Here is an 11,600-nt window from a genome sequence, read left to right on the forward strand (position 1 = left end):
GATTCTTGACTGTAGATCACAGCTTTGTTCCCCCCCTCCCCTTTGAGTAGCACACATTTTCAGTGGTACAGATTTAAAGGATATTAATTTATAGCTTAATAAGTTCATATCAGATACTTCCCTCTATTATTAGAAGTCACAGTAGTCTATCAACAAACTTGGAAGCAGGACAGGGAAACACCCACGCAATGTTTTGTCTGTAAGCACAACCAAGACTGAACATCGTATGCTATACGGCTTACTACACATGATGACACTAATGGTGGGAATAGATAAGGTACAAGACAATGTTCACAGGATGGTCAGACTAAAGTGTACAAAGTACGTGTGCTCATTAGATCTTACCCCTCTCAGTCTTCGGTGTATATCATTGATGGAAGCTACTAGTGGTTCAGAACTGTTGACCATATCTCTGATGGTGTCCAGGTGGTTGAGAGTGACCAACATGAGATCCTCTGGAGCCTTACTTAACATCACCTGTAACAGTGTATTGAGGAAGTCTGATAATATTTGGTAGAAACATTATTTGTAAGTGCTTCCTGTTATGACGGAACAAGATGTGTACTTGTGATAATATTTATGTGCGGCATACACTGTGTGCAATGTACACCTGTTCTGTAACACATGTGTAGATGCTTGCAACTGTGTGGTTCAAAATACCTGTACAGAGAGTGTGGTTGCTAATTTTCCTTGAGCAACTGAATGTACACTGTAGTTGTGCAAAGGATAACAAGGTATATGCTTACTGCCAATAACAGGTTAGGATCAGGTGGGAATCACTTGTTGATCATGTGTAGGGTATAAGCCTTGCTCTTACAATTGACCATACACTTATGCAGCTGAATATTAGTGCATACATTTTATAGTTGTAACATGGGCAAGAGTGATTTGCCTGATATGTATGCCCAAAGCCCAAGGGCTGAGGGCATACATATCAGACAAATCATGAGTGCCCATGTTACAGCTATTACGTAACACATCTGTTCAGGCAAATAGCCTTGACGCCAACCACTGGATTCCTTTTATATGGACGTCTGAAAGATTCGATTATGGTTAGGCAGCAAGTAACATTGTAGCTACGATTGTTATGATAACCTCTTCACAGGGAGATATCTAAATGTACACTGGTATACATTGTAATGTATCCCGGGAAAGTGGTTGTACTACTAAAAGAGCAAGCCACTTTCATCAAGCAAGCATGGCCTTGATGTGTATGAAGTAGTGGTACTGCCCTCTGTTTGTTTTATACGAGCTCATACTGAAATCGATTGTGGGAATAAATTAATACTCACGTGATGATTACCATACATTGAAGTAAGCACTCAAATGAAGGCATTTCAGTATCCTTGCCGTTCAAAAAGTTGAGAAATGTTACTGAAAGGTGAGAACTAGTCTTACAGTGCATTCACAAGCGTTAGAATATGGCCACGCCCACATTATGGACGACATAAGTTAACCACTCTATAACGAAGCTTACACCTTTAGGCCTTTAGCATACGTTGTGATTAGTCTTTAAACAACGCAAAACTTGTAAATTCCCCGAAATTAGCCCTACTCAACTTTTCCGTGATATCCATAGGACTTGTCCATTATACATGACAAATATATCCTCTGGAATTCCTTTGATCTGAGGTGTCAAAAGTGTTACATTGCAAAATGTAACACACATCTGTGTACATGTATTGTATTGTATGCTCTAAAGCACAAATAGTACTACAGTGTATACAAACTAACATCGATGTAGTCATACCTGATATTTTAATGCCATTGTCATCAGATCATAGAGCTATAGGAAAACAAAAATTTAAAACAAATTGGATGTTGCTTACTGTACTTCTATAAACCAAGCGCTATGCAGCTAATAGCCACAACAAGGTTTAAATTATCACTACATATATACTATGCATATAAAATTATTAAATTTTAAAAAAAAAATTATTGCAATTTCGTATTTCATAATTAGTGTATCATTTATAATTCTCTAATTACGTTGCTACTGTAAGCACTGCTAAGAAAGTGCTAGTCGAACAAACTGCTTTAAACAATATATTGTATTTACTTGATTTGTGCAGCATCCTCGAATAGTACCCACATTGTGATACTATTCGAAGGTCTTTATCCTTGTTTATGAAAATAATTTTAATCGTACCACACCGTTGAATAGTATCGTGAATAGTACCGCACTATACTTTCATAATTACTCTTTACTAGTACTATCATACCATCATACCTTTAGTACTAATCTCCATCTAAATTTAAGGAAGGCATTATCCTGCTTAACCGGCTGTCACATAATCGAAATTCCAGATATTAGTTGGTAAATTGACCACGTAGCATGAAGCGTGACAAGGTTATGCTACAAGGACTTGAGTGAAATAAAGGTCCTGTATAGAAGAAGTAAGTAGCAACGTGTTGTGATTGTTTTATAAAACTATAATGTAGAATAGCTACAGTAGTGGCAGGTTTACAATATTAGTAGCTCACCCTTGAATAACATCGCAGTGCGGCACTATTCAAAGAGCTTTATCCTTATTTTTGGGCAAAAAAAATACTACCCCTGGGGCACAAATCAAGTAAATACGGTATTATGCAGTATTTTTCATAATTTGTCCATCCTGCTTTTCTCGTAAGTTCTCTTGACAAAGCCAAAAGGCTACCCTGCATTTTTGTTCACGTAAGTATGCAATTCAATTGAAGGAATAGGCTGTTCCTGGTCGTCTACGAGGCCTGCAGCAATGTTTTTCAACTGTTAAACATCTATTGAAGGTAGTTACCAAAGTCTGAGGAGTCACCACACCCACATTTTACACATCAAAACAAAGTTTACCTGTGAAGAATTTTAATGCAGACTTTCTTGTGTGCAAGTTGCTTTTACTTTTTAAAGGGTTGGGTGCATAAGGACAAACATAGATAGGCACATATACACATACTTTCATAAACCAATTTTCAATAAAGCAGGTGCTAGCCCCCAGGCTTTGAAGGTCACACCCTCTTTATAAAGCTTTGTTGTTTTTGTGTCGATATTATTTACACAAATCAACACATCACAACATGTTTTATACGTGTCTAACAAGTTTACACACACTACACACCTTATCCATACTAGACGTATTCAACCTCATAATGGAAGCATGGGCTAGTCTATCAAACAAACTCCTGATGGCAGCTTTACCAGGTAATAACTGAGGATTGAATATCTCCTCCAGACATTTCTCTTCAGTCATCTGGCTGACTATGTCACACAACACTATTAGGAAACAAACACGTCAAGACATGAATTTTGAAAACTACATTATTAATTTTTATGCAGGATGTTGTCGAGCAAAGGTGCCAGTTTCAGATTGGTTACAGTGAAAACACCTTCCCACTTTGCTACAAGTGCACCATTTGCAGACTTGTAAGCATAAAGATGCTGCAAAATACTGCAGTATCTGACTCATAGCATTCCAGTTAAGGCCCTCGTCAATGGCATCCACTGGCATTAATGGAAAAAACGCTCAGTACACACGAGTGCGACCGTTTAAATGTTTAACACATTCAACGACTACTCACCCTTGCTTGCTTTGTCCGGAAGAATATTCTGAGCTTTCAATCGCTGGTCCAAAACATATAACATCTCTCCACCAAGGTTGAAGAACACCATAGGTAGACAATACCTTGAGTTAGCCATCTTTACGAGGCAGCGGAGGTGCCAAAATATCCTTGTTCTAATTAATAAACACCTTCTTAATTATACGAAAAAGAATGTTTACGGTAAGCGCGAAAGGGGTACAGTAACGCCTGCGCGGAAGGTGAGGAAAGATTTTTCTTGTGAGAACCGAAGGTGGAAACTGCTGCGATTAAACTCCGTAAGTGTTGCTTAGTGTAGCGCATAGTTGCTGTATGTGTTATTGATGAATCGGTTAAGTTAAAATTCCCGTGAAAACCGCACTAACATCTTTTGAACCCCAGTATGTACAAGGGTAGGAAATTTAGAGCGACCCACTTGGAGCAACCATTAACTGTTTAAAGAGTGTTGTACACAACGTGTTCCATAAACTGGTTGGTTAATGCCTGACATTCGTTCGATCCGATAACGCATTTGTACTGATGAAAGGATTCCGCTCAAGCGAAGTGCAGCACTGTTTTCTGTATTTTGTACAAAGAATTACACAAGATGTTTAGTGCAAGTTGTGCAAAAGTCTTGTACACAGATAACATTTTATTTTGGTAAAAGCACCCCGCCCCTAAGTATTCACATTAAGCATGCCATTAGTTTACCTGCTGACTTTGCACTGATTGAATGGTATACCTGTTCTTGTATCAATAAGGGACATCGTTTTTAGGAATGTATTGACTACAAACTTACCACTTAACAAAAGATTTGCACAGACTTTTTACGAAACCGATCTGATTAAGCAACGAGTATTTAAAATGTTTTACAAATGCTAATCGGTGTTATCTTGCCAGCACCATGTGCAAAGTAGTGTATATATGTGAGATGATTGGGATGTTATTAAAATGTAACTGTCAAGGTACAGTGGGTATACATGGATTCATCACGGGTTGTGAAGCATGATAATCAAATTAATAACCAGACCACAAATATATACACTACTTGAAGGGATTTTGACTACATAGTAAAAGTATTCCCTCACCTTATTACATCCTGCTTTATGCGTTGTGTATATACCATTTAAGGAATATTCATGCATTCTTTGTGGCATTTAACCGACTCGTAGAAGCACGTAGTTGGCTAAGTATATATCATAAAATGCACCAGAGATAATATAACATTAGAGAATATATATTGACAAATTTGTACGTGTGTGGGATTTTTAATTGTACATGTCATACTATCCACTAGTATTGTATGTGACCCTCTCAGCCAATACCTGCATAGTTTCATTAGTCTGCTCAAGTAAACTGCTTAATATTTCGAAATTAAATAAAAGTGAAATTTTGCACGCTCTTAGTGTGCAAGTTTTAATCAACTCATTACTCAGGTAATCAACTCATTACTCAGGTAAGCACGCGTCAGATCAAATAAACCTACCGTCTTATCTACCTGCTAATGGACAGTTCAAATTCTGGAAGCTTCAAGGGTATGTGTGGGCTGTTACTATTCAGTGGACTAAACTAATGCACTGGGTTTTTATGCACTCCGATGGTGGTTAAGGGCTGGCAAGTTGGTCGCTGGTTAACTATCACTGTCACATTCCCTTTAAAATTTACTATTTCATCAGGGTAAGGTGAAATTGCTCTAGAGCATAATAGACAATATTGAATTTAACAAGACAGCTTTTCCACATTTCACTGCTTATTTTAATAGTGAACTGCAAGTTCTCTGAAACCCTTGACCAGCATGACCAACCATAGAATGTACAAAAACCTGGTAACCCATCCCTTGGACACTGTAGATAAAACTGAAACAGTAAAAAATTCAGATATTCTGCAAACTGTGGGGTGTTGTTGAGATGGTCACATATGTATTATGTATACACTATCAGTGGAACCGTATGCATGTATGCATGTATGTAATCTCCACAGGATTGCTATGTTATACTCCCTCACTGTGACAAAATGATTCGTTGTGCCCTTTGTAATGACGATTACCTTCCTGATGGAGTAAAGCAACCTAATGCCCTTAGCTGTGGCCACTCATTTTGTCATCAATGCATACAAGACTTACTGCGTGAGAGCAACCCCATTAGATGCCCATCATGCTATGCTTACACCGATAAAGACAGTATCACTCCAAACTATGTTATCATTCAAATTGTAAGTGGTGGATTTCAGAATCAACCAATTGATAGTCTGCTTGGTGGCCAAAGTAATGTCATCAAGTGTCAAGTTTGTACACAGAATGAAGCTACAGCAAGGTGCTACCAGTGCCATGCCAACGGATTTTGCTTTTGTGATGTTTGTTGGAGTAAAGAACATGATCGTAACTTCCCTCCAGTAAGACAACACGAGAGGAAGCTCATCAATGAAAACACATTTGAACCACCACCTAGTGTGGTCCACTGTGAGATCCATCCTGATAAAGTTGTTACTCTGTTCTCCTTCAAATACAATCGCTTTGCCTGCAATGTCTGTTCTGGGTCGGAGAGTGAATTCCCTAAGGAAGATTACACGACTGTTGGTACTGCATTTAATAGTCTACACAGACAAGTGGCGATGAGGCTGGACACCTTACAACAGTACTTGGTGAAGGCTCAGGGAGCAATGGACAATCTATCAACTATGCTTGGCAATCTTGACATGGAGGCCAACAACATGACGGAGAAGTTCAGAACCTTGTTTGCAGATTTTGAGGTTAACCTGAAGAGACGTAAAGTTCAACTGGAGTCCATGATTGATTCTGAGGTACAGTAGCTATATATAGTATAGAGTACATTTGTCCCACAATCACATTTGTGTATGTGTGTCCACCTGTTATTTGTTGTTTATGACAACCTCTGAAATGCAGCCATGTCAAATATTGTTACCTAAGGTTATATTCACGACCTCTTTAAAAATACCACTTTTATCAGGAGGCTATAATTTTTTTTGTCCCATCAGATCTGGTCACACGTGTATACTTTAGGGGCTGAAACAAATACTTGAGTACTTGTTAAGGATTTTGGTACTCGGATAGTAAAACTGATACTCGAGTACTTGTTAAGACCATGTGACTCAGCTCACACGATGTATTAGTCACCAGGGAATGACACAATGGAGGCTGAAGAGTTTAACTGGCGTAATTTCTTGTCATGAACATTAGCATCAATACTTTAATGTAGTTGAAGAAGCTGTAAATTTGGTGTAAAACGTGTCAAATGGGTATGACTACAAGTCATGAGTACTTGATCGTTAACTCTAGAGAGTACTTGAATACTGAAACACCATGATTGTTTCAGCTCTGGTATACTTAGGTAACATAGTCTGAAGGTAGAGCCCTGATCAGTGTGCTAATAGAACTTTCCACTTTGAAGCTTGATTGAACAGATATCAGTGAATATTATAAAACCTTATTATCCACCGGACATGTGGTTTTCTGTTGCCCTAGTACTGATTTTGTTAATGAATGTATTGTAATCTCTAGTAAACTGCATCATATAGTACGATAGTACTGTATATTAGGGATCATGGCTTATAAAGTTGCTGAATAAAATGTGACCGGACCTGCAAAAATAGGGCATGTGGGCACAAGTTACATGTTATCACACAACAAGTCATATCTTAATACCAGAATAGAACATTGCATTCTGTAACTTTTATGAAGCCAAATAAATGTTGAATAAGGATTCCAATGTGCATGTCAATGAGCTTTATCCAAAATTACGTCACAGATGTAAAAATGGCCGCTGTAGTGTGGGGACATTCATAAAATTTGTATGGGCGACTATGGGAAGAAAATTTTTGAACGGAAATATCTCAGCCAAGAAGGAAGATATCGAACTCTAACTAGCAGGTATGGCTATAAGACATTACAATAAGTGTGTAAAATTGATTTTCGGTTGATTTCAAAACAACACTAGATTCCTATTCTTTCAGCTAATTTATAACCATACCTGCTGGTTAGAGCTCGATATATTTCGTCTTAGCTGAGATATCGGCGTTCAGAAATTTTCTTCCCATAGTCGCCCATACAAATTTTACAAATGTCCCCACACTACAGCGGCCATTTTATGTCTGTGAAGTAATTTCGGATAAGGCTCATAACATGATGGCATACAGGTCATGAATTTTATGTGCCCACATTTCCTATTTTTGTAGGCCTGGTCGCAAATAGTCTCAGCATTAGAACACATATGCCTATGTACTTCAAGTACTGATTTACTTTTGGTAGTATGTGTGCTATCAAATTCTCCATAAAATCTTTGTATTCTTTTTTTGTTTTTGTGGTTTTGTGAATACCATACAAGTTTGACCGTTTGAGATGGCTAGCTGGTTGCTATGTACATATAAGGTTTCTTATATTTATATTCATATCACATTTACTATGTACAGTGTGTGTAAAGCAAGTACTTGTATCTCAGTAATAATTATGCTAAGTACCTCATGTGTCATTGTTGTGTGTTATTTCCATGTAGTTTTCTGAAGTGAAGAAGATGCTTGAAAGGCAAAGGGAAGGAATGGAGGTGTCCATTGGCCATGCCAACTCTAAGATAGCCAATGCCAAGGTGTTGCTACAAAAACACGACCTCGCAGCTCTACAAGAAGGAAATGAAATGGTTACAGTCATCGATAAGCTACTACAGGAGGGAAGTACAACATTCCTTAAAGCAAGTGTTGATAACCACCTACCTTTCTTTGTTGACGAGGGCTTTAATGAGACCATCGATAAACTTGGTGTTATTGGTGGAGGCGCTACCCCTACAAATGTCCAAAGTGTCATTGTTAATGGCTTATTGTATCTGCAGTGGGGCCTTGGCAATCACTATAATCCAGTCACCGAATATGAGTTGGAATATGAAGCAGTTAATTCCAGTACTGGTGTGCAGAACCTCACATTAAACCCTGACCAATGCATGGCACGTGTTGATATGCTTTGTCCTGGCTATTCTTACTGTTTCAGGATGCGCTCTCGTAATATGGCTGGCTTTGGTGTCTGGAGTCATCCTGTGATTGGAGAAATGCCAAACTTCCCAATTGAAATTGGTTACACTGGTGAATTTGTCAAAATCCAGATACCTTACGAGGGTAATTATCGGATAACGGTCAAAGGAGCAAAGGCTGCTGATGGACAGATGCACACTGGTGGAAAAGGGGCCATCATATCAGCGACGTTCTTCTTTGATGCTAACACTGTGCTAGAGATGCTGTGTGGTGGCATGTCAAAAATGGTTGGTCCCAGTACAGGTGGTGCTGGTGGCAGTTTTGTCATGATTGTACACAACAGTGGAAGACGTGAACTACTGATTGGTGCAGGTGGTGGAGGGGGAACCCGTGGATTTGACCCACAAGATCGTAATGGGAATGATGCTAACACCGAAGAATTTGGCTCCGGTGGGGCAGGCGCAGACAGTGGTGCTGGTGGTGTTGATGGAAATGCTGGCAAAGATGCTCTAGCAAGTAATGGAGTATGCGTTGGCTATGGTGGTGCTGGCTACATGGAGTCGTCAACAACTGCAGCGTGTTACATGCACTGGGGTAAAGGTGGCAAAGATGGTGGTGGATTTGGTGGTGGTGGAAGTGCCGGGAAATTTGGTGGAGGAGGGGGAGGCGGCTACTCCGGCGGAGGTGGTGGACTTGGAGGCGGCGGCGGTGGCAGTTATGTACAAGCAGATGGGATGGATGTTGTGAAATCCATAGGTAGCATGTCCAACGGGTCTGTTTTAATACAAGCTATGGTAATAATACCCAGAGGGATTGATTCATTGAGCTCCAATACTACTGACTCCATGTAACATTTTTCTACTACAGTTAGCTAGCTATTTCAGTTGACAAAAAAACATATCTAGCTAGTTTCTATGAGCACGTAGTAAATTTATGAGTTCGTAGGTATTTGTAATAGCTGCACCATTTGATGTGTTGGTTGTCTGTACAGTGCACAAATGATCTGTTCTTGTGTTATGTGTTTGCACCAGATACTATTATAATGTCTTATATGGGAATTGTGGTTTTCCCTGAGAAGTGTTAAATGTATTCTGCGGATCATTGTCAGAGTTCAGTGATTCTGACAAAGCAAAGCAGCAACTATTACCATAATTCGGTGTTTTTTGTTGTAACTTTCTGGCACAAAATTTTTTGTGAAGATCGAGATACTATTTATACACAAATATTTTTTTTTACCATGAAATTATTGGGACAAAAATAAAGCAAAATACAGTATAGATTTTCTTCACTAAACTCCTACCAGGTTTCAGACAAGTGTTCATACAAAAGGCAACTTGGTGACTCCCAATTTGTAATTACAAATCCAGGTTATGTCAATTGTCGATAACCACCTCTGGCAATAAGTATGTTAAACACAGTGTGATATACTGTCTACTATGGTGTGGGAAATTGGGCTGTAGCCTAGTGCTAGAACAAGTGTAGCTGCTTTTGTATAGCCCAATCACCATCCATTTTGTCTGTTGTCATGGTGTTGTAGTGTTGGTTGTATCAAAAGTTAAATAAAAAATGGAAGTTCCAAGATTTAGTTACTAAATAATTTGGACGTCAACCTCCCAAATGGGACCAAGAATAATCCATAGCTCCCTCATCAGAGTTGCCACTCTGACAAAGATCATTAGGATGTGTTATGGGACATTCTTAGTCATCTGTTTATATACCTCTTTGTACAGCACATTTACAGGTTCAATTGTTATAAGCAGGTAATCTTGAAGATGTTATATAATGAGAATTAATTGTGATAATCTGACCTGCAGGTCACATGACAGCAATTATTTCATGATTGTTAACTACTTTACAATAATACGCAATCGCAGTGTTGAATGTTGACATGCATGCTCGTGATGTATCTTAGAATCAACAGTTAGGCTAGCTAGCTTGTCCTCAATAGTGTGTATATATAATATACTCAATATTGCCCAGTGTGTGCCTTCTCTCAGATTTCAAATAATTTGTATATTTGTAAATTATCCTGGGACATATTGTGACCCTTAAGGGTGTATAGTTGGCATGGGAACACATGACAGATAGTGTGTGACTACTTTATTAGAGTATAGCACAAGCATTAGAATACATACACTTAGCCACATGCTTACACTACCTAAAAATAGTAGCTACAACATAACACTGATCTTGTATAGCTATCTAGCAAACGTATGAAACCTAATTTGTGAAAAGGTAACTTTTTCTCACCCAAAATATAACCCATTTTAGGCTGGTCAATCTATGTGACTTTTGGCCCATACCCATCACTGCTTGTAACAGTTTTTCTTTGTGGTTAACTTCTAAAAAGTGCTTAGATAACATACTAAAAATCCAACCTTGAGAAATATTATGTGAAATTCGATATGACTGTTCTATTAGAGTATTTTGACCTTAGGTGTTACTTTGATTTCTTGCAAAACTACCAAATGCTACTTCTATATTAATTTATAATTCCTATATACATGCTGGTTTTTAAATTATTTTGATGAGAAGTTTTCAATGCTTCCATGACAAAAATTCTAAGACTGCACCAATTAATGTTGTATTGGTATCAGTACCAATATCATGAGTATTGATTAATTGTGTATAAATATCACCGAGAATGTTTTGGTGTTGTATAGATACTATTGTAAGCCATAAAGAACTCTAAAATAGCATGCTTGAATGAAGAAGCTGGTGTGGTTGAAATCCAGGTTTTCCTTCACTGGAGGTTTTTGGTACAACCTTTTTAAAATTTCTGTACAATTGATCAATTTTGCAAACAGTACTAGTCATCGGTAACTAGCTACAGTATTGGATTGTCGGAAAGCACATTGCATTAGCTGTATAGCACTCATCTCTTAACACTTGTATCCAAAAACAAATATCGGTTACACATAATTACAATTAGAGGTAGAGAAAGTACTGAAAAAGTATAGAAGGGAATGGCATAGCACATGTATCAGGCAACATGGGGCTGGGGTTACGGGGAGGGTGTGTTTCAGAAAAAATCAAGAAAGGCTTTAATCATAATACTAACATTGACTGGTTGCTCT

At 38.3% G+C, this 11,600-nt stretch overlaps 2 protein-coding genes across 2 annotated transcripts in view; one reads left to right on the forward strand and one right to left on the reverse strand.

Annotated features, from left to right (window-relative positions):
• The window catches only part of LOC136257232 (protein OSCP1-like), a 19,703-nt gene extending 15,950 nt beyond the window's left edge, over positions 1-3,753 (reverse strand). Inside the window, exons 1-4 of the mRNA XM_066050307.1 lie at positions 3,553-3,753; positions 3,093-3,247; positions 1,751-1,786; positions 346-477 (exon numbers count right to left, since the gene is read on the reverse strand). Coding sequence (XP_065906379.1) covers positions 346-477; positions 1,751-1,786; positions 3,093-3,247; positions 3,553-3,670 — 441 coding nt within the window. The 5' untranslated portion in view covers positions 3,671-3,753. The remainder of the gene's footprint in view (positions 1-345; positions 478-1,750; positions 1,787-3,092; positions 3,248-3,552) is intronic.
• On the forward strand, positions 3,742-9,555 carry LOC136257231 (uncharacterized). Its single transcript, XM_066050306.1, has 3 exons — positions 3,742-3,848; positions 5,530-6,348; positions 8,058-9,555. Exons 2-3 carry the CDS (start codon positions 5,563-5,565, stop codon positions 9,372-9,374), a joined length of 2,103 nt encoding a protein of 700 aa, XP_065906378.1. The 5' UTR covers positions 3,742-3,848; positions 5,530-5,562; the 3' UTR covers positions 9,375-9,555.
• Positions 9,556-11,600: the final 2,045 nt, after the last annotated feature.

The sequence above is a fragment of the Dysidea avara genome, chromosome 6, assembly GCF_963678975.1.
Source record: "Dysidea avara chromosome 6, odDysAvar1.4, whole genome shotgun sequence".
Classification (NCBI taxonomy): Eukaryota; Metazoa; Porifera; class Demospongiae; order Dictyoceratida; family Dysideidae; genus Dysidea; species Dysidea avara.

Coding starts and splice junctions, on each gene's coding strand:
- LOC136257231 (XM_066050306.1), top strand. CDS start 5,563: ATGATTCGTTGTGCCCTTTGTAATGACGATTACCTTCCTGATGGAGTA. Junction 6,349..8,057: donor AGTCCATGATTGATTCTGAG/GTACAGTAGCTA, acceptor ATTTCCATGTAG/TTTTCTGAAGTGAAGAAGAT.